Raw genomic sequence first — 22418 nt, 5'->3', positions numbered from 1 at the left:
GCCGGGCCCAGGGGAGCGCGGCCCTGCCCGGGCACTGCCCCGACCCCGGCGGGCACAGCCCCGACCGCACCGGGCACAGTTCCCCTCCTCCGGGGCGTCCCGCCGGGAGGGTGCGGCCAGATCGCCGCCCCACACGCCCCCGCCCTCCCTCGCCCCTTCCCGCGCCCGGCCACGAGGGTTTGGGGGTGTCGTTCTTGCTGCCCCCGGGGTTGCGGGTGCTGCGAGCCCCGGGTCGGTGTCCTTGAAGCCCTGGCGGCCTGAGGGAGGCTGGGCGAGGCAGGCTTGGCACCCAGCGCGTGGGTTGTGGCTTACGCGAGTTAAAATCCGGCCTGGAGGAACACACTGCCCAGTTCTTGAAATGGACTTGGGCACCCAGAGGTTTGGTGGGTGTTGGTGTGCCTTTTTTTTTTTCCCCTTTGTCTAACATAAAGGACTACTGTTTCCGGAGGGCTTTTGGTCAAAAAGACCAGAAAACAGAAAAGTTTCAGTGAAGGTGAGTTTTAGGAATGCAACAGGGTTTCTGTTCCCCTGGACCCGAACTCTTCCTTGCAGGAGCAAGGACTTAAGTTGAGCTCTGTGTTGGTCTTCATAGGATTGTGTTTAATGCTCAGAAGAGAGTGTTGGAAGAAGACGCGGCCAGGTGGGATTGTTTTCAGCTCTCTAGGCTTAATAGGATAGGTTTGTGCTGGCCTGTGTGTGTGAGAAACCTTTTAAGTGAAACACAAAGGCTCCCCAGAGAGGAAACCAAGTTGGTGTTGACTTGATGGAAGGGGCTGTTGGGGTACACAGTGGTTTGTCTGGGCTACAGAAAACTGAGTTTCGTGCTGTCCTGGTAGTTAAAGCTCCAAAGTTTGCTTTTGTAGGGTTTGATGGTAAAGCTACAGCTGCACCCATACTGAACTTGGCTAGTTAATCTTTACTAACTTGCTGTTTTCAGCTGAAGCGGAGTTGGGAGTTTTCTTCTTATGGCTCTATGAAGCGCCTGGTGCCAATCAACTGTTTTATTCTTGTTAGTGACTGGATTTCAGCCGTGGCAGGAAAGGTGTTTCCCTCTTGGGAATTTGCTTGAGAAATATCCGGGAAATAAAGTTGCTTCTTTTGGCTGGGCAGGAAGGAGCTCTGAAATGTTAAAGCAGTTGAATGCTTTCTGTTACAAGAACTCAGCCTTAGGGATTTCTAAGGTATTCAAGCAGGACTGACTTAAGTGACTTTTTGATTTTTGTGACCTTGTTGGCTGCAATTCTTGTTTCTGGGTGCCTCCCTCAAGGTGAGTGTTTTTGGAAGCTAACAACAAAAAAAGAACTTTAGACCAAAAAAGTAAGCAAAATGAGTGAATCTTAAGTTGTTGTGATTGGCTAACACTATTTCTAAGCAACCTTGCTCTTTCTTATTTGTCTTCAGCAATTGCTGCTGAGCTCGCCAGGCCTATGGAGCCACGAGGGATTGTAAAAGCCTTTCCCAAGAGGAAGAAGGTGAGGGATGACTCAGGGAAAAGTGTCCCTCCAAAGATCCCAAAAGACGAAGGAATGGAGGTACCTGAGGGTAAGTTCTGTGTCCCTCTGTGGAATATAATACTCCTACCCAGCTTGTTAACTGGAAGTGCTGTTCCCCAGAGGCTTTCTCTGGCCCTGAGTATGTTTTCTGTAGAGATCATGGTCAGCTTGCTTTGGTGTGTCCAGCTGGAGCCCCCCCAAAGACTGCCTGCCAGTGCCATCAAATCCTGTGTGAGATGTAGCCCTGTTGGCTTGGGACACGTTCTCTTTGTCACTGAGCCCCTGCCCCTGTGCTTCCCTCAGCAGAGTGGCTGAAACCCGTCACTGCCTACGTGCTGCAGGCTGGCCTTGGCCAGGCCAGGGCAGAGATCTTCCACAAGCAGATTGTCCACAATGGGGGTGTGGTACGCAGCCAGCTCTCCCCGGAGGTGACACACGTCATTGTGGCTGAAGACATGGACTGTGACCGGGCCTTTCGGCTCCTGAAACTAACCAAGCTGCCCCCGGGGCTGCGGCTGGTGAAGGCTTCCTGGCTAAGTGCTTGCATCAGAGACCAGAAGCTGCTGAGTACTGCTGGCTATGGTGTCTTTATCCCTCACAGGTATGCAAATGCCATGCTGTCATTCCTCGTTACAGTTCTTCTACCCTAAACTGAACTAAATTTTGACCTCTGCTCAAAATCTTGGACTGTAACTCCTTGCAGCTCTTGTGGGCGTGACTCAAAGTTCTGTGGGGTAGCAAAACATGGAATAGAGCCCAGAAGTGCTAACAGGAGTCCTGTTGCTTCCTACACGTGCTAAAGGCAGCCCTTCATAATCCATCAGTGATAGAAAGATTTCTTTTTGAAATGCTGAGGATTAAGTGATGTTTCTTACTTATTGCAGATGAAAGGTAGAGAGATAATTGACAACTACGCACAAGAGGAAATAAGGAATGGAGCAACAGGCACAGGCTATGGTCAAAATGTTTTGGTAAAGTTTTGCAGAGAGAGTCCAAAGGTGAGGTAGAAATGAGTGGAAGTTGCAGATCGGTAAAGTAGATTGTAACTGGGGAGTTGAGGTAAAACCAGAATAATTAATCTCTGATCTGAGAGAGTACAATTCATATGGGTTGTTTACTCCATCCTAAAACATGCAGAAGGATTTCTCAGTCAAAATTCTGGGGACTGAGAAGTCCTCCTTCTCCTGTACTAAGGCATCTGATCCATGGTAGGTACCTGGAGGAGGCAGAACTCCAAAGAGAACAGCAGCAGGTCAGTGAAGAAATCCAGCCCCCGGCAGAGGAGGGAGCAGTGAAACAAGATACTCAGTCACAGGTGGTGGATTCCTCACAGCGGGGCCTGGGCACTCCTGGACAGCAGCAATTGGGTGAGGTAAGGCTTTACTGCACAGGCCCATCTCCTTGTGAGCAGATCCTGCATGCTGCATTTGCTGGCTAAGAGCATCCCTGCAGGGATACAATGTGAGCTTTTCTCAGCAAAGGGAAGGCATTTGGATGTTTCAGTGAGTTGGTGCTGGCTGACTTGGGCTGTGGACATGGTTGCTGCTTCTCTTTGTTCTTTTTAGGTGTTAAGAATAGAAACACCACCCCTTAAATTGCTGTTCCCATCAGAATATTTCCAGCTGAAGCAGTCCTGGTGCTCTGATCAGGCCAAGGCTCACTTTGGTGATCATATTTCCCCTGCATCCTTTTGAGGAATATTCCCCAGCTGAGAATATCTCCCTTTCAGGAAGCTGTCTCTGATATTTCATCCCATGTTCCTGCCTGAGCCATACCGACCCATTCTCCACTCTTTGGCAAGCACCCTGTTCAGGCACATGTGCAGTGGATTGGGTTGCTACCAGAATGATTGTGGTAGTGTGCTTAAAATATCTGTGTTAGGTTATTAGTGGCCTCTGCTGCGACCCAGCTTCTCTGGCCTGCTGTTAGCTTCCCTTCCTTTCTCTGTATTTTTGGTCAAGTTAGATGAGTTCTTTTTGCGCATTGGCATAATTCAGGTCTATCTGGAGCAAAGTTACCTCAGATGTCTTAGAGCTGCAACTGCCTTGTATTGCTGTATCTGTTTTCCAACAGAGTTCCAAATTTTGTTTCACAAAATCCTGTAGTTACTCTCTGCTCACAGAGGGCTCTTTTGGTTTAGGCTTTCTCTTGAATATATGTAGAGGGGGTCTTTTTTTCCCCATACCAGTGTGTTCTAGGAAGAGTTGGTTGCTTCTTAACTGCATCACCTTTGCAGTTATCCCATTTTTGCTGATTCTTGTAACACTAGCTCAGTGGCAATCGTTATTAGCACTTAATGGGAGAAAGGATCTTTTGTACTCTTATGGATCCTGTGGTATCTGCCTGCTTTCTACTCATGTTTACTTGGGATAGTCTACTGCTAGAGTCTGAAACCATATTGCCTTTTTTTATTTAAACCCCCTCCTCCCCTCAAGCAGTGCTGCTTTCTGTTAGTGCACAAACCCCGTATCTGTAGATATTTCAGTAAAATCCCTTGTCCCAAGCTTAGGATTATGTGAGTTTGGGGAGGAGAACCCATGGGATATACTTTAAAGACAATACCAACCACTTTTGAAACCCAACTACAACAGTAAAGCTGAAACTTAGTTTTGAAGTAGCTTCCGTTTAAGCAGAGTCTTTTGCAGCTTGGGTGGATGTTTTTTCTTTAGGAGATGATGCGTGTGACAGTGTTTCGTACTAAACAGGGACTGCTTTGGAAGTTCTGCCTTTGGATGCAAACTCCTGTGAGGAAATCCTGTTACCAGTCAGACTGTAGCAATCACTTTGTGACTGGCTTCCAGATGCAGTGGCAGTTACTCTCTGTGTGAATCTGGGGCTGTTACCTTGGGCTGCCTGCCTCCCTCTCAAGTAGCCTGTTGCCTCAGCTTCAGCTGCTCTTCTGGCTTCTGTGCTGTGCTGCAGAGAAACCATGTGCATCCCAAGTCTCACTCATTAGCTCTAGCAAGTCAGGTGCTCTAGGATCCTGGAGCATCTTAGAAGCTAATGGGACTAGTTGTTTTTGCATGTGTAGTTGTAAAAAGTCCATCAGCTTTGTTGGCCAAGTGTAGAGAGTCAGGGCTTTAAGTGCTGTTTCCCTTGTGTGACACTGATGGCCGAGAGGATGGCAGTTGCATCCAGCTCCAGCTACAGAGTTCTTTGCATTGTGGTTGGATAACATGCTCCTTAAATGCTTTTGAGGGGCTTGCTAACCTATCTGAGCACCCTGAGGCTTTTCTACCCTTAGAGGGAACAGCATCTTAAGGCAGTTGCGTTTCAAGGCAAATAAAACTGCTTTAGTCTGTCAAATCCTCAGTCTGACCCAGTTTCCAGGGTTATGAAACAAGATTACAAAGGGGAAACATCCTGCCTCTTCTTCCTAAATACAATTTCCTGCAAGATATAGAGCTGAAGTGTCTCCAGACCTCCTTAGCCAGCAGGTTGTAAGGATATGGCTCTGACTTAGTTAGGCTGATGCTCTGCAAATACTCATAACAGGACTTACTGTGCTGCATGTAAATGCTAGACTGATCCCAAACAGCCCTGTGTCATTCAGTGTTACTTCCACAACATAGAACCTCTTGGATCTTCACGGACTCCTGTGTTTATACATCAGGAGAGAGGGGGACCCCCATTATCAAAGCAGTCTACAAAGCCTGTGTGCAGCTTCCCACTTCTATCCCTTTTGTTCATTACCTGAAGCCAAGGCTCATTGTTTCTTAAGTCTACACAGAGGCATCCTAATGCTGAGGGTATCAGCAAGTGCATACATCGGTTCTTTCTTCTGTCACTGAGGAATGTGGAGTCCTTTGTGTCATTCCTTCCTCCCCCTTTTCTCTTGCAGATAGCCATGGGGAAAATGAGGGGGTTTTAATTTACTACTCTGTTAAGATTTTGTGTCTGTAAACTGAAAACAGAGTTCAGTGCCTATCTCCTGTCTTCTGCATCGTGGGGTGGAAAGGGCAGGGTCTGAATGTGAGAGATGTGCTTATGCAGGCACCAGACCAGCGAAATGTTTCCCAGTGGGAATAGAGAGTCAGGATCTCTGTTGGCCAGGGGCAGCAGTTGCTCACTTAATCATTGTCATATCTCAGTTGGGTGTCAGGCTTGGCTGTAGGAGGTGTGTGTGCTTGGATCACAGGTGGACAGCAGCCTAGTCTCCTGTGGTATGTGAGATGTGCGTGTAGCTTCAAGGGGTGCAGGTGTAGCTTGAGATGTGAAGAGCTGTAGTGTGCTTATAAACAGCCACTTCTAATGGTGGTAGTTGGAGCACTGTGTGCCCGGGAGGTTGGTTATTGCTCTGAGTTCCCAGTCTCAGAAGTAGCCTGTGCCAGGGGGACATATGTGAGGCATGCACTTATTCTCACATGGCTGCTTTCCTGTCTCTCCCTAAAGAAATACTCTGATGATGAAGACAGTGAAGGAGAAGATGGTGGTGTCACCCAGGGAGATCTGGAAGCCTTGATTTCAGGCCGCTACCCTGTGAAATCATCAGAGGAGACCAGTGACAGCTCTTCCACAGTGGCCCAGCCTCCTACCAAGTGGGTTTGTGCCCAGTCTTCCAACAGCAAGAAGGAGAATCACAACCAGTGTATCACAGAGAAGCTGGAAGTGCTGGCAAAGGCTTACTCTGTTCAGGGGGACAAGTGGAGAGCTCTGGGCTACACCAAAGCCATCAATGCACTCAAGAGCTACCACAAACCAGTCACCTCCTACCAGGTAAAACACCTTCCCAGGGTGGTGGAGCAGGGAGATAGACCTTGGATGGAAGTTAGGTAGCAAGTGCAAGCTGGGATTCATTGACCACCTGCAGTGTTTTCAGAACAGCAGAAAAGTGGAATTTGAGCCTTTTAAGGCTGGATCTGAGCACTCGTGATAAACGCCTTCCTCGGGCACAATGCAGGGACATTCCCACCTTTGTCTTCATCATCATCGACTGGGCATCATTTGAGATAATATATAAAACTAAGTGGATCTGAGCCTTATGGGCTGTGGCAGTCCATCTGTTCAGTATGTTTGTGTTTCTGTCCTGTTCTTCGTACTTCTCCTTTTCCCCTTGAATTGATGAGCCTTGTAAGCCTGGGCTAGAGAGGAGACTGTCAGGCAGAACTAGTCCTGCCATTTACCAGTTACTGATGAAATGACTTACCAGGCTACGGGTGGGTAGCAGCTCCCCAGCTTGTCTGTGATCTTTGCTTTTCCAGTAGCAACTCTGGTTTCTTTCTAGGAAGCCTGTAAAATCCCTGGGATTGGGAAGCGGATGGCAGAGAAGATCCTGGAGATCTTGGAGAGTGGACACCTGCGCAAGCTGGATCACATCAGTGAGAGTGTGCCTGTGCTGGAGTTGTTTTCCAACATCTGGGGAGCAGGGGTCAAGACAGCTCAGACGTGGTACCAGCAGGTAAGTTCAGTGCCTTACACGAGGGGCTCTCAGACTATGGTTTGAAGACTGCTGCTGAAGCAGAATTATTTTCACAAATGTTTTTTAATTGCCAGTATCCACAGATGAGTTCTGAATATGCTTCTTTCGTGAGAAACTACAAGGCTGGGTCCCCTTGTGTGTGTGTTTGGGGAGAATGGAATGCACCCAGCTAAGACTTGAATTTGGGTGGGGGTAGAGGACAAAGATGTGGGGAGGAGGAGTAGGGGACATGCTGCCTCTTCTGTAGTGTCACTTCTTGGAGCTCATATCACACTGTGTATGGCAGTGACACTGCTAAGAGCCAGGCTTGAACCAGGGCATCTTGTTCACAAAAGCTCCTGATCTGGTTACTGAGCTGTTGGCCTGGATGGCTTCTGTACCGGTCAGCAGTCATCCACCTCGTCTGAAAGTGAGGTTGAAGTAATTGTGCCAACAGGAACAACCCAGCCCACTGGGTGGGTTCCTTCTTTAAAAACAGTTTGTCTCCCAAGCACAGAGCTAATGAAGCCTCGCTTCCTGTAGTATTTGGTTTGTGGCTGGTTTCTTTGCTGTCTTAAAAGTATGGTTGTGTTCATGCTATAGGATTTTCCTCATTGGGGTGTTATGGGTGTTGTTCCTTTATCTGCACTGCTTGTTTTCCTTCAGGCTGTAGGAACACCTTGCCTTAAGAGCAGTAGCCTTCTGTCAGGTTTAGTTAAGATTCAGAGTCATTATGGGGTGGAGATTAGAGGTGTCTGTAGTAGTGGGATTGCATGAATCCCTTGTTTTAGGAGCCAGGCCCTAAGCATTCTCTACATGAGATCTCAGAAGCTCTGACTGGCCTAGACTCGAGACCCAAATCTTGGTGGAAAGTATTTGAAGAGCAAAGTCTTGGTAGATGTTTGAATGTCATCACCTGGTCTGCACTAGGGTTTCCGGACGCTGGATGATATCCGCACCAAGGCAACCCTCACCAGCCAGCAAGCTGTGGGACTGAAGCACTACACGGATTTCCTGGAGCGCATGCCTCGGGAGGAAGCTGCACAAATAGAGCAGACTGTGAGTAGCTTAGGCCCAGGCCCTCAGAGTACCTGCTGTGAAAGGTACTCTGTGGAAATGCCCCTCACTGCTACAGCTGAGCTCTTTAGCTTCTCCTCTGAGCGGGGTCAGTGCTTGGGGGATCCTTTATGGGCATGGCCACACAAGGCACCTACTTTGCCCCATCAGGAGGTTCAGTTTGAGTGCCTGGCAAGGCGGAGGATACTTCACAGGTGTCAGTTCTACACACTGCTTTGAAAAAGGTTGCATGTGGCATGGTGGGATGAGCAGGTTCCCAGCTCCTCTTTCCTGCCTCTCCTCACATCTGAGATGTCTGCTTTCAGCCCAGGTGTCCCTGGTGCTGCTTCTCTGAAGGAACCTGTGAGCACCCTGTGACCTGGCTGTCAGTGGGAGGACAGAGGGTGGATATCCTTGCTGGAAGGAAAGGGGGGATCCAGGTTGCAAGTGGGTGCTGCTTTCTCTAGGATGCTGTGGCGCTCCAGGGTTGTGGGCTGCTAAGTCAGTGTACCCTAATGTGAGCAGAGAGCCTGGGGGACACACTGTCATTGCTGCCCCTGTGCTCTGGGATCACCATGGAAGCAGCAGCCAGCGTGACCCTGTCACTCGGCCACAGGGCCTGGCCACGAAGAATAAACTCCTGCCAGGCTCCTGCTGGGGTGTCAGTCCTGTGTGCCGGATTAGCCATTTTGGTGGTGAGTGGTCCCTTTCCCAGGCAGGCTGGGCTGAGGAGCTGGCTCTTGGGGGTGGGTCTATTGTTATCTTGATGGGATTACTGTGCTCCCCTCCATACACTCGCACACACCTCTGATCCAGGCCCAGGAGAGAGAATGAGGGATTAGTCACTGTCTGTGCTGCCTGTCACAGTGAGATCTGAGGAGCTTTTAGGCTCTTGGGTGGGGCTGGGAATTTTCTAGAAATCTTCATTTAAAGCCAGAAGCAGTGCAAGGACACCAGAGGAGGGCTTGCTCCGCATAAGAAAGGCTTGTGGCTTCTTGGAGCACCTTTGGGGCAAAGGTTAATGGGTTTATCTCTTGCTAATGAAGGATGATCCCCAAGAGTGACAAGGGGCTGTGGGCATGGACACTGCCTTGCTGAACCCCAGCCTCTGTGATGGCCTCATCACTGGGAATTGCTGAGCCCCTCATTATTTGCTGCCAGCAGGGTGATTGGCACAATCAGACCAAGAATACTTTAGTCCTGTCCAGGGACTTGGGAGCCTTTCTTAAGGTTTTAATGAATGAAGCCATCAGAATTAGTGCTGTCTGAGGAATACAGGAGTTGGGTTCCAGCCTGGAGACTGGACTACATTAGGGAAGGTTTTGATTATATATGTCTAATTGCTGGCAGCAGCATGTTGGCATCCATTTGGTCTAAAATATTGGGACAATTGTGCTTTTTCTGGGTCAGGAAGCCCAGCTCTCCTGCAGAGGCAGAGTTCTTTGCAGTATCCAAGGGATACTGCAGATTTTCTGTTGTTGGGTCCTGCTTGGGAGACTCCATAAACTCATCCTTGCTTTTGAAACAGGACCTGTGACTGTCTCCTGTTAAACTGATTCTCTTTGTGAGCAGAACTGGTGAGCTTTGTGCTCCTGGCCTGCCAGGCAGCTGAAAAACCTCTTCTCTCCTGCTGTCTTAGAAACTGAAGGCCCTGAAAGCTTGTGCTGTACTTTGATCCTTCAGCAGGGCTGCATCTTCCTGCTTGTCCTAACCCAGCTCCAGCCCAGTGCCCCCAAGAGCTGATCTCTGTAGAATGTGGTGGTTCTGGGTGTTTGCAGGACAGGATGGAAGCCACCCCGGCTCTCCTGTCCCCTGACAGCAGGCCAGCCTCTAGTGGGGGCAGCCTGCCAAGTGTCTGCCCTATATGGAGGCCCTGGAGATGCAGGACAGGCCTCAAGGCAGGCACGAGATCCTATTCTGTCTTAATGGAAAGAGAATGAAGAGTCTGTCCTCTGATTCCTCATCCCTCTTTCTCTTCTTGAAGGTCAGACAAGCTGCCCTGGCCCTGAAGCCAGGACTTGTGTGTGTGGCATGTGGCTCCTACCGTCGGGGGAAGCCCACCTGTGGCGATGTGGATGTGCTGGTCACTCACCCAGATGGGCACTCTCACCATGGGGTGTTCAACAAGCTCCTCGACAGCCTCCGCAGGAGCGGTAAGAGGGCTGGGGGCGGGCGCATGGTGGTTGGAGCTGTTCTTAGCATGGCCAAGCTGAGGAGGCAATGAGGCGAATGGCATTTATTGAAGGACAGGTGATTGCTTTTCCCAGGGACAGAACATCTTGTTAGTCCTTAAAAGTACTGCCCCTGGTCCTGGCCCCACTCCAGTGTTCAGGAGGCAGTGTTGCTGCAGCTCAGCATGGTTTCTCCTGTCTGGGTGAGGCTGTCAGGGCTGACTGTGGATTATCCTTTGGGTCCCACAGGACGTTATGAGACAGCTGCTCTCTGGACAGTGGTGAGTGGGGCATAGGGATGTCAGTCTCTATCAGTCAGCTCCACTTTGCCTGTTCTCTCTCCTCAGGCTTCCTGACAGATGACCTGGTGAGTCAGGAGGACAATGGTGATCAGCAGAAGTACCTGGGGGTGTGCCGGCTCCCTGGGCCGGCCCAGCGGCACCGCCGGCTGGACATCATCGTGGTGCCGTACAGCGAGTTCGCCTGCGCCCTGCTGTACTTCACCGGCTCCGCTCACTTCAACCGCTCCATGCGGGCCCTGGCCAAGACCAAAGGCATGAGCCTGTCAGAGCACGCCCTCAGCTCGGCCGTGGTGCGAGGCCCTGGAGGGGTCAAGGTGTCAGCTGGGTACACTCTGCCCACTCCCACCGAGAGAGATGTCTTCATTCAGCTGGGGCTGCCGTACCGGGAGCCCTCGGAACGGGACTGGTGATGCCCGGTTGTCACCCAGCACCCTGGGCCTGCCTGCTGCTGTGCTGCTGTTTTAAAGGGTGCTGGTTTCCCCAGTGCTGCTCTGCAGTAGCTGCAGATCGAGGAACGTATTCCAGCAAACTGGGGCTCCTTGCGAGTGAGAGGCCCTGCTACTGACAGAGCTGTGTGGCTTCACCCAGCAGAGGCTGTGGGTTGGAACCACGCTGGAAGCACATCAAGGCAGCTCCTGGCTACCAAAAGAGCTCACTACCCGTCAGCTACCCTGGCCCTGCTTTTCCCAGCTTCAGAAGGGTGGATGGCAGAGCCTTGTGATCCAGCCCCGGACAGTGCTTGGGAACAGAAGTGCTATGCGTCTTCTGTGTCTGAGCACAGACACCAAAATTTCTGTCTTGAGCTACGAATGAAGGCAGCAGGGGTCTAGCTTGGCTGTGGAACTACTCACTACTGCTGGCAGCTGCTACTGCAGGAATCATGAGGAGTTCCCCTGTGTTGCTGTTTTGTCCTTCTGTCTGAGCTGACATGTGTCCTCTGGTGGGTCTCACTGCACCGGGCCAGGCTGCTCTGCCACCAGCAGCAGACTGCCACTGAGGTGCTGTGCCTGCTTGCTCTCACTTTGTCGTGTGCTAAGGATCCTCCAGATCCACAGAGAGCCCTGGTCTGGCCCTCTCCTTTCCTCTCATTGCATGAGAGGACCAGACCTTGCAGCTTGGGGGACTGTGCTCAGGAAGGGTGTGAATGTAATGGCTCTGAGTGTAACCCAGCAGGGTTGTGTGTGTGTGTGTAGGAGGCATAGAGGCAGAGAGAAACACAAGGAGATAGTTAAGTTCTAATTTGGGCAATTTAGAACTTAATTAGCTTCCCCCTTTTCTGTGTGGAAGCCATGGAGTCATCTGGTCTTTGATCAGGAAGAGTGTATGTGTGTTTGTGTATGCATGTGCATGGGGCTGGCCCTGCCGGTTCCATGGGAGTGAATTTTATTTCTCAGGAAACCTCGACTGTTTTATATTCTGGAGATGAATTTCCCAGAGATGTTCAGTGCTCTGTCTCCATTATGGGTATTGCAGTGGTTCCTCGTGGCAGAGGTGCTGCTCTGCGGCATCGGCTGCCAGAGGTGCCATGGTGGGCATTTCTGTGCCAGGACCCCGGGGCTCCCACTCCTTTGTCCTGTGGGAGACCCAGCCACCCCCAGTCTGCACTTTACCTTGTCTTTGTCACCGCAGTGACAAACTGCATGTTCGCTGCTGGGGCAGGCACAAGGACACTAACCCTGGTGCTTTGCACAGTTCCTCTGCACTGTCAGCCACTGTCAGTGGCTGCTGGGCACCAGCAGTGGGGCTGGGGCTTTGCTGGGGGGGCCCCGAGCCCAGCAGTGGCATTTGTCAGCTCAGCCTTTCTGCTGGACACCCAAGGGAAATGAATGTCTTTTGGCATGTCTTGGTGCATTTAAATTTGAAGTCTAATAAATCCCTTCTCTGTTTTCCCTTGCCATCTGTCTTATCTGCTCTCTGCACTGCAACTGTTAGGTCCTTCCCCCTGGTGCTGACCAGGAGCTCCTCCTGTGCTGGCCCATTTTCCTGGTTTCAGTGGAGGCAGGGAGAAGGCAATGGAGACCTTTATGCCATTAGATCAGCACTTCTGGCGCTCGTTGCAGGGAGTTGCTGGCCACCATCCTCCCATGGCAGAGCAGGACCTGGCTCTGTCCTGGCATCCATTTGGCCACGTCGCTGAGCTCTGAGCCTTGGGCTGAGCTCTTCCTTCAGGTGTGGAGTCAGGAAAAGTCAGCTTTTCCATATTCATCAAACAGTAGGGCATGTGGAAATTGGCTGCTGCTCTGTCTCCTGTGCCTGGAACACAGTTCAGTCTCCTGAGCATGGAAATGCTTTAGTTGTCCAAGGGGAATGTGAGCAGCCTGGATGCCAAGGGAGCACATGGAGATGAGCAGCAGTAACAATTGGCTCAAAAGAGATGGAGAAGCTGGAGAGGGACAGGGCCTGCTGAAGCAGAGCCAGTGAGGACTGGGCTGGGTTATGCAGGAGCAAAGGACAGTCAGCCTCAGACTGGGGCCCTGTGAGGTCTGGGGAGAGCACTTTCTCCCCTGTAGGGCTGTGTGGCCCAGGGACCACCCCAGAGAGGAAGGGGTCCTCATCCTGAGGATCAGCCATGTGAGGCTGGGCAGGGCCACAACTGGCCTTGTCCAGGGCTGGGGATGCTCCTGCCCCACGGCAAGGTTGAATGGAGGCTCATGTTCCCACCAGTGCTGTTGGGAGGATCCTGGAGGCTGTCTTGTGACAGGCCACGGGCCTGTTTCTACCAGGGCTGGGAGCAGAGTATAGGGCTGCTTGCTTTTGTCCCTTGATGAGCACAGGTTTGCCTCCAGCTCTGGATGCCGCAGGGTGAGCTGTTCTAGAGGTCTGGATCTGTCTCTCTCAGTGGGGCCACATCCTGAGGACATCAGTAGTGGCATGGGAGATGTGCCACTGCTGGCCCCCAACTCCTTCCCCTTGGTCACCCCCCTTCTGCAAGGCCACAGTTCACACCAAGCTACCAAAGGGGTGCTGCATCAGGACACCAAAGACCCTGCTGTTCATCCTGATTTTACTTGTGGGGAGGCCAGACACAGGGATGTGTAGGGCCAGGACTCCTCAGGAGGAGGACTTTGTGCTCAACCCCTTGGCAAAGGGCAGTGAAGGTGGCCTGAACACATACATGTCATGGAGATGCTGCCAGAGCAGAAATCTTGCCAACCCCCTGCTCTGTGAGGAAATGAACCTGATATCTGTCTGTCCCCTCCCACCCTACAGCTCCCTGCCCTGGAGCTTCAGAGGGTGCAGAGGGCCCTCCTGTGGCTAGCTGCAGCCAGGTGGGCCAAGGATGGATAGGGACTGAGTGTAGCTGCGGGGAATGAGAGGGGTAGGAGGTGAAGAAGCGCAACCAGGAGCTTGTCCAGAGCAGCTGTAGGTGACATTTCTGGATGCTGAAGGCTTCTGCTTCTCCCTCATCCTGGTGCAAGCCCAGGGAAGAAACATGAGAGGCTGAATTGTGCTGCCCACTGTGAGTCAGCCCTGCCCTGGGCAGAGGGGACAGAGCTGCCCTACACATGCTCCTCCTTATGCCCCTAATCCCTGCTCTTGCAGCAGGGCAGGATGGCCACTCCCAGCACACCTCCTGCCTCTTCTAAACCGATGCATGCCACCCTTGGGAAGAAGATACAAGGGATGGGGCTCCTGGGGTGCCTGGGAGGAGATGGGTGATGAGTCCCCAGGATGGGTGCAGGCAGAGCGAACAAACGCGGTTTTAGGCATCTCTAATGAAGTGTCAGCTGCTTTCTGCTTCCCAGGTAGGGACTTCAGCTAATCCCCCTCCCCAGCCCACCCCCTTCCTGCTCTCCCTGGCTGTGAGTCTGATCATCCTGAAAATTAAAAATAAACCAAAATGCAGCAGCACTTAGAGACTGAGTGGAAAGTCAGGGAGCTGGGATAGGCACTCAGCTTCTGCTGCAGAGCCCCTTGCTCCCACCCTGGTATCCTTGCACCCCCAAGGGTGCCCAGATCAGGGGCTCAGGCAATTCCTCTCCTTTCACCAAACATCTCTCTGCCTCCCGGAGTGAAAGGGAGAAAAAGCCTGGGCCAAGAAAAACCTCTGAGCATTAGGCAGCTCTTCCCACCCTGCTCCCTACCCTGTGGGAAGGACAACCATACTTAGCCATCATGCTTGTCCTGGTGCAGGAGTGGGAGGGGGCTGGGGGAAAAGGGGTGCAGAGGGGATAGTTTGGCCTCTAACACTGGTACTTTGTATTCATGAGTAAATATTTGCTAATGGCAGCACGGCCAGGCGATTGTAGGGGAGCTGCTGCTCCCCCCGCCGGAGCAGGCAGGGAAATGAATATGAATTTATCATGATTAGGTGAACCCAGCAGGGAGAGCGGGAGAGAGAGGGCTAGGCAGGGAGGGGGCGGGCGAAGATGGATCTGTGCAATAAAATTAAATAAGGACACCAAATAGAGTCACTTCTCACGCGCTCGCCCGCCCTCCCGCGTGCAGGGCCTCTCCTGCCTCCCGCACTCCTCTGGCTTTGCTGATTTCTCTCTTTCCTCGAATTTATGAGACCAATTATGAAGATGAGGTTGGAAGTTCTCGGAAGTTCACTAAATGCAAAGTGCAGTCCCTGCTGTTCCCATCAAATTAATTAACCAAGCGCTATTGATGGTCGGGGTGACGTCGGTGTGGTCTGGAGTGTGAAGGAAGGGCTGCTGGGGTGCAGCTGCTGGGGCCTGGTTGGGGCCAGAGCACCCTGCAGGGCATCCTCAGGGCCAGTGGATGCAGAGCGAGAGGCCTGCCTGGGCATCCAGTGTGCAGCAGGAGCGAGGAATGCGGCAGGGGATGCAGCAGGTCCCGGTGTTGTGCTCTGTATCACGGTCCCTGTTTCCAGCACTGTTTCCTCTGGCTTGAGTAAGATCCAGCTGGGTGATGGCAGAGCTACCCTGATGGGAATGTGGCACTGATACATGGAAGGATGCTGTGCCATGTCCTGCGGTGGATGCCACAGCAATGTCTTGTGTGTCCTGCAGACACAGGCTGCAGGAGCAAAGCCAGGAGCCAGTGCTCTCTTGAGATTGTCCCCCAACCGGTGAAGGGATGCTGGCTGCAGTCCCATGGGAGTGGTCTGCACAGGGGCTTCATAACTGGGAAACAAGTGACTTTCCCTGTAGCTTAGCAGTGATTGTACAGTCAGGACTGGCCTACTGTCACCTTCCTTGGCTCCCTGAGTCCCAGCAGCCCTCTCTGCCTCAGTTTCCCTGCCTGGTAGAATCTCATGAGCAGAGTTCCTGATTCGGCACAGCCACTTGACCATCCCTAACCTTTGTGTGAAGCAGCCCAACTCTGCAGAGCTCCGGGAGCCAGTGGTTGGTTTTGCCATGAGGGGCAGCAACCATGTGTCTAAATCACACCAGCTCTTATGTACCTGGAGTAATGATGCCTGCATCAGCGGGAAGTTCACTCTGAGCAGTTTGTAGCTGCTCAGGTAAGTCTCTCAGCACTGGCTGTGCTGCAGTGAGTGGTTGACATTGTAAAAGAATCCCACAACGAGGCCCTGACTCAAACCCAGGACAGCTCCACATGTCACACTGCCCGCTCTGTGCCTCACTTTCTCTCCTTGCATTTCCTCAGGCTGTCTGTTCTTTGGGCATGGTCTGGTTTTCACTGGGTGCAAACAGCATCCCTCTTACTGAGGAACCTTGGTAACACTTAGTGGCTGTAAGATGCGGCCAAATAAAGGCTCAGTCCTCTCCCCCAAACCAGCCTTGTTTCACAGTCAGTATATGTGCCATAAGGCTTCCTGTTTGCACCACCCTGGCACAGGGACCTTCCCCCGTAGTGCCAGGGGTCCTGACTTAAATTCTTTTGCTGTTGCTGGCTAAGCAAAGGAGCTTATTTGAGGGGTGAAAGAAACAGGCTGTGTCATCAGACCAGGGATCCCACAGAGGCAAAAAGACACAGAGGGCCAGGTCCAAGCATCTCTGCATGTGCCCGGCTCCTGGCACAGCTCTGGCTGCATGCCTCCACCATTCCAGCTCCTGCTTCTCTTCACTGGCTTCACTCCTGTCCCGGTGATCAATGGGCTCTGGTTGGGCTGGAAAACAGCACAAACAGAGGCATTTACAAACCCGCTGTCTCTCCAACAGGGCCATAACTCAGGCTCCCCGTCACCGTGGGGAATGGGAGGCAGGAGCTCCTGCTTCAGTGGCAGCAGCAGTGCCGACATTTCTCCTCTCATGGTAAATGCGTTACTTGGGGATAATTTACCTGCTTATGTCAAGTTTTAAAAAGAAATAGACTGGCTGCTCTGCAGCTCCTGACACTTGCAGCTTGCTTGCATGGACTCACGTGTCTACCCAGAGAAAAAAAAAATCGCCTGAGCCGAAAGGAGTGGTTTGCAAACACCTGCACTTCGGGTCTGAAGCCCCTGCGTGGAATACCCAGTGTCTAGTACTGAGGCTGAGCTCTCACCATGGTCTGCCTCTCCTTGGGGTCTCTAGGGTCTGCAGCCACCCACTGTTTCTGGCAAGGCTGGTCACCAGGGGCTGCTTGGAGCTGGGTGCCTCACGTCCACCACAGTGTGCCGGGACTATCCCCTGCCCGCACCCCTTCTCCTGGGCATCGGATCGTGGGGATGTGTGGGGGATGCCCTGTTGTCCTTGAGTGAAGACCTTGCTGGGGACCCAGGGCGGCTGAGGAGCTGCTCCCGGCCGGTTCGGGCAGCCGCCATCCTCGCCGGCAGCAGAGGGAGCTGGAGGACCGGGGATGGCAGCACGGGCAGGCAGCAGGAGGCTGGGCTGGGCAGCTCAACCAGCCCCGTGGCGGGAGAGAGACCCCACTTCACCCAGATCCTCCCCCAGCAGGGCAGCGGGAGGTGCCCGCAGCCACTGTCCCCTCAGAACGGATTGTCCCCTCAGCGCCGTGGTGTCACCCCTTAGGCATGTGACTCCTGTGGGCACCCAGCTCTGTCGAGGGCACCTCCTGAGTTGGCACTCAGGGCTCTCTGGGCTTTTAGGGGGCTCAGCCCCCTTGCTTCCTTCTGAGGAGCCACGTGTCCGGACCCCACCTGTGACCAACAGCACAGTCTCTTGTGCCCTCCCCGCGACCGATGGCACGGTGCTTCTCATCGCACTGAGGACCTACCGGAGGCACAGCAGAGTCCCTGGGGAGCCTGGCTGGATGTGACGGTGGTCGGTAAGGCCTCCATCCCTGGGAAGCATCCCAGAGCCAAGGTGGGGGGTCCTGCAGCACGTGGTGGGCACCTGTCACTGCCGTCCCCCAGCCTCCTTGCCCATAGGGAACTGATTTATGTCTGGACCAGCCCGTGCTGACCTCCTGCTTGGGCTCAGGCATTATAACTAATGGCAGGTCAGTGAAGCTACAGCAAAAGTGAAGTGACTGGTAAGGGTCAGGGAGGGGGGGTGCAGGACAGGGGCTGCTGGGGATCCCAGTTTCAAAGGCACAGCTACCCAGAGCAAAGGACAGCAGGGCTGGAGCAGATGTAGCTTCCAGCCCCCCACCCCCTCCACCCTGTACCCTGTTTGTGAGATCTCTTTCTGACCTTCCTCTCTTGCTTTAACCACAGGGTGTCCTGGGTCAGTGGTATCAAGCCTGGAGAGGTAGCTCCTTGTTGTGGGGAAACTGAGTCACTCATGGACTGATGGCTTCATGAGCATCAACAGCAGAGCCAGCGAGGGCAGCAGGTGTCTGAGCCCAGCCCCTGCTCACTGAGATGAGAAACACCAGGAGGACCTGACTCAGGTACAGCAGAGTTGGATGCCACAGTCGGTGGCCTGAAACATCCCCCTTTTGTCTGCTGCTCTCACCTCCTGCTTGATCCATGAGCCTCGGGGTGCAGAAATCTCCTGTGGGGGTTACATTCCTCCTGCCTCCCCGTGACACAGGTCTACCCCCAGGTCCCAGACCCTGAATGCACGTGGGCCCTGTGTCACTCAGCCCCTTCACAGCATACTCTCCCCGTGTTTCAGGAATATGCCCTGTTTTTTTCCCAGCTGGACTGGATAACCAGCCCGGCATGTGGCCATGCTATGGGAGCTGAGCTTTAGGGACAGTTATATCAGCTGCCACCCCAGTCCCTGCCTGCAGCAACTGCTGAAGTGGGACCCTCAGCACAACAGTAAACCTGGATATTCATGTACCCACTGAGCATCTACCCCCCATCCTGATCTGCCAGCCTTGGTGGACTGAGTGGGTTGAGGGGAGCCCTTGGGGGTGCTGTGAAAAGCATCTACCCCCACTCCTGGCTGCACACTGAGCTCCCCTCTGTCGGCAGTAAGGGAGAACATTTTTGAAAATGACAAGAGCACAAGAAGAACAAGGTTGCTAATTCCTGGAGCTCTTGGGAAAGTTTGCACAGTATAGTGATTCTCTCACTGTCCTGTGCTTGGACAGGACCCATGTGTCCCCCAGGGGTGGCACTACCATGACTAACGTCATTGGTGTGCCCTGGACTGGGATTTCCTTGTCCCAGCAGGAGCCCAGCTGTGCACAGGCTGTTAGGGGGAAACTGGGAACAAATCTGACTATGGCACCATGGCTTGGAGGGCTCCCACCCCTTGGCTGCACTGCAGCAGCTCCCTGATTGCCCAGTCTCCTGATCTGGCTTTATTTTCCAGGAGGATCACTCTCTGCAGAGTGACCCCAAGGGCAGAGCACAGTTCTGAAGCTGAGAGGCAGCCCTTGGGCTGAAAACTGCATGGCCACAGACCTTTGCACAAACTTATCTTTAAAGACTGTCTCTGAGAGAGGGCTGAGACCAGGTTTTTTGCAAATGTATGTATTGCTGTGACTGCAGTTAAATGCCCCTGGTCTTGCCTAGATTTCAGGCTGATGCTGCTGTGCAACACAGCTTTGCTGACAGCCTGCCTTCGCTCTCGAGTAGGAAAGGTAGCAAACCATATCTGAATGAGGCACAAGGACTTTCCTAGGGATACTATGCATTTTTGGTGTGTAGTATTGCCAAAGGCAGCGGTGTGCAGGCTGCCAACCCCCCAGCCAGACTCTCAGAGCCTCTCCTGGCACTGCCTGGCCATCCCACAGATGCAATGGGTCTGTCACAGTCCTACCAGGCTCCTGCTGCTGTTTGTAGGCTGAGGGTGTGCTGAAGTCCAGATTGTGCTTTCCAACTGGCTACACGTGTTTCTGCTCCTCTTTCTCAACCAAGGAGTGTTAACTTTGCAAGGTGCTGGTGAGAACTCCCATCTACCACATCCACCCCTTCTCAACAAGTTTGTCAAGTCTTTCACATGACCCCATTGAAGGTCATTTCGCAACATTATGGTGCTTATTTCTTCTCTTTTTTAGAGTCCTTCTTAGGGCTAAGCTGGGTTTGAGCAGCAACAGCTTGTAGCCAATGCTCAAGCATCACCCTGGAGCACTGGCCACTGACAGGTCTGGAATGCAGAATCCAAAGCTCAGCCCAGCTGGGAAGACAAGTCCTCCGGTTGAACCTGGAACTCAGTGCATTCCCAGCTGGCTCTCTGCTAAGGTGATTTGTTTGAAATAATTTCCATGGCCTCTGCACTTATTTTGGCTGCTGGCTTCAGGAGAGCAGGTTAAATCTATGCTGCTAGACAGCACCAGAGGCTGAGCTTCATCCAGAAGTGCTGTTGGAAGACTGCTCAGCTCTCACTTTGAACAGGTCTGAAATTATATTTGGGATACAAAAACTGATGAGTAACAGATAGGTGAGTCTGGCTTCAGATTAGCAGCTTTTACTACAGAACTGGGATGCTCCCATTGAAAATGATTGCCATTTGGGATCAGTTTGTCTCCAGCAATATTTCAAGTTTGTCAAGCCCCCTTTGAAGGCCTGGGCAGGTGGAAGGAGCATGGGGAGCTGTAAATAAGTGGGAGCTTTAAAAAAACTCCCTGCAATGACCAATAAATCCCCCAGGACATGACAGGAATCATTTATGGATCCCTCCTGAAGAAATCCAGCTCTCCACTGAAAAGAAAAAGTACTTTCAAAAACATGTTCAGAGCAGCAGACTGTGGTGCCCAGATAGGGAGCAGCTTTTATCCAAGCCTCCTTCATCACCCAAGGACAGTGACATACCCTGGCAGCTCCCTGTGCCACCCACTCCCTATATCTTGCTGTGTCCTGCCTGAAATTATTGAGATGTATGCCACGAAGCCAAATAAATGGAGATCCTGAGCCTACAGACTGTTTGGCATAAGGTAAATAACACATACTGGATCTGGCTGGAACCCGCAGCAGGAGATGACTGCTCTGTGCTGTTCTGTGGGGTGCGGTGTGAGGGGGGCTGCTTACCCCTGGCAGCACCCCTGGCAGGTCTGGCAAGGGCTGGAGGCTGCCCAGGCTTTTCCTGTGTATAGAGAAGATGGAAAAAAACCCACCAGTGTGACCTCTTGGTGCATCTGCAAGGTGACAGCAGGGACATATTTGTCCATGCAGAGGGTCCCTGGTGGCAGTGCCACTGCTTCTCTCTCAGCAGCTGGACTGAAAGCACTGTTGGGTATATCCACAGCCCACTGAGAAACTCTGCAAGTCTGACCACAGCTGTGAGTGCTCTTTAGGTCTCCGGGGAGAGGACGGGAACCAAGTCCTTGGTTGCACATCTCCTCCTGCACTCCAGTGAAAACACCCAAGGAGGGCTGGGACATGAGTGGGCAGAGGTGGAGGGGGAGACTGGACTTACCTCCTTCCCAGGGTGCTGGGAGAGCGCAAGGGATATACAGACAGGGTGTGGGGACCCAGCTGCAGTGGGTGAGTGGCAGTGGGGAGGTGCAGGGTCAATGCCTGCATGCACAGTCTGGGCCCCCCACTGTGGCAGGGGGCTCACAGTTCCTTTCTCCCCACCCTTGCTGGCAGCTGTGGCCATGTCCTTGCCACCAAGGGCACAGCCACTGGTGGGTACAGACAGCCATAACTCCCAGAGGGGGGCTGACACCACTCATCACCCTTTGTCCCCCTGCCCAGATACCTTCTATTCCTATCCCAAAGCATGTTGCTGCTTCCCATGAGCATCCCATGGGCCCCTCATGCACTGCTCAGTCCCCCCAGTGGCCGCCCCCTCTCTGTCCTCACAGGGCCCAGCGGTCAGTATTGGTGTCCCTGCTCCACGGCAGCTGAGCCTCTTCCCAGGGTGACTCTGCCCCAGCCCCTGTGTGCCACGCAGCGCTCCCCCCGCCACTTTGCACACTGCAGCAGATGGTGGAGGTGACATTTGTCTCCGAGTGACGCATTTGACGGTGGCTGTGTCCCCCCTCCTCCCTTCGCCCTGGATGGAGGAACCTTGAGCCCACCTGGCAGAGGCAAGACGGGCAGGCACAAGCTGGGGTGTCCCCCCAGCCCCTCCACCTCCACCACACACCCCCCAGACACCCGCACGTTCTTGTCCGTCTGTGTCCCCACCAAACTCCCCTCGCAAGGGTCTGGGGCAGCTGGGGGGCATCGTCCCTGGGGGTGAATGCCCATCCCCACAGGGTGTTTCGTGGGGGGGACTAGGTGGGGGCCGGGCACCAGGGACTCCTGTTCATTCTCCGTTTTCTGCCTTAATTAGAACCCGGAGAGACCAGGCGAAATCGCATTAGCGCGGGGCCCCGGTGCGCTGAGCCATCCATCTTTTTTTATTACAGCGTAATGGGGCTGCTCGCGAGGCGCCGTGCGATTTGTCACAGGCCTCGTTCCCTGATAACGGGCATTTGTCATCACTTTCTTCCCGTGTTAATGTCATCATCGGCGAGCTGACAGGCAGACCCGTTGAGGGAGCACTGGCGACAGACCACATCCGTCAACCTAATATTTCCATGGCTGTGGGGATCAGCCGGGCTGCGAACACACATTAAAGTGCTTATGAGGGGAGGGGGGGGGGGAGAAAAAGTGGTTGTCATTAATTAAAATGTTAGTGTGAGTGTGTGCGCGGGTGGCACTGCGTGGGGACGGGGGGGGGGTTTGCTGCGCTGGAGGACGCGGGGCGGTGCGGGTGCAACGCGGTGGCCTTTTAACAGAGCGCGCATCAGCTCCTGAAACCCATTTAAAAGATATTTGGGACTGGGGAATCAGTGG

General features: G+C 53.1%; 1 protein-coding gene across 2 annotated transcripts; it reads left to right on the top strand.

The window, feature by feature from the left end:
* The first annotated feature begins 13 nt into the window (after window positions 1–13).
* POLL (DNA polymerase lambda) lies at window positions 14–12315 on the top strand. 2 transcript variants are annotated; one of them, XM_050335463.1, is made up of 9 exons: window positions 14–493; window positions 1402–1542; window positions 1800–2094; window positions 2706–2865; window positions 5886–6209; window positions 6718–6891; window positions 7822–7950; window positions 9932–10100; window positions 10466–12315. In XM_050335463.1, exons 2-9 carry the CDS (start codon window positions 1428–1430, stop codon window positions 10828–10830), a joined length of 1731 nt encoding a protein of 576 aa, XP_050191420.1. In that variant the 5' UTR covers window positions 14–493; window positions 1402–1427; the 3' UTR covers window positions 10831–12315. The 2 variants fall into 2 exon arrangements, with proteins under 2 accessions (XP_050191420.1, XP_050191409.1); XM_050335452.1 differs by having other exon boundaries at window positions 15–493; window positions 1797–2094.
* Window positions 12316–22418: the final 10103 nt, after the last annotated feature.

This window comes from Myiozetetes cayanensis, unplaced genomic scaffold (genome assembly GCF_022539395.1).
Source record: "Myiozetetes cayanensis isolate MyiCay16 unplaced genomic scaffold, myiCay2020 scf10, whole genome shotgun sequence".
NCBI lineage: Eukaryota > Metazoa > Chordata > Aves > Passeriformes > Tyrannidae > Myiozetetes > Myiozetetes cayanensis.
This window is presented reverse-complemented; position numbering and strand designations above follow the sequence as displayed.

Bases quoted from the DNA above. Each gene is read 5' to 3' on its own strand.
- POLL (XM_050335452.1), top strand. From the start codon at position 1,428: ATGGAGCCACGAGGGATTGTAAAAGCCTTTCCCAAGAGGAAGAAGGTG. The intron at 2,866-5,885 runs GTAAGGCTTTAC...CTCTCCCTAAAG, and splicing joins GACAGCAGCAATTGGGTGAG to AAATACTCTGATGATGAAGA. The intron at 6,892-7,821 runs GTAAGTTCAGTG...GGTCTGCACTAG, and splicing joins CTCAGACGTGGTACCAGCAG to GGTTTCCGGACGCTGGATGA.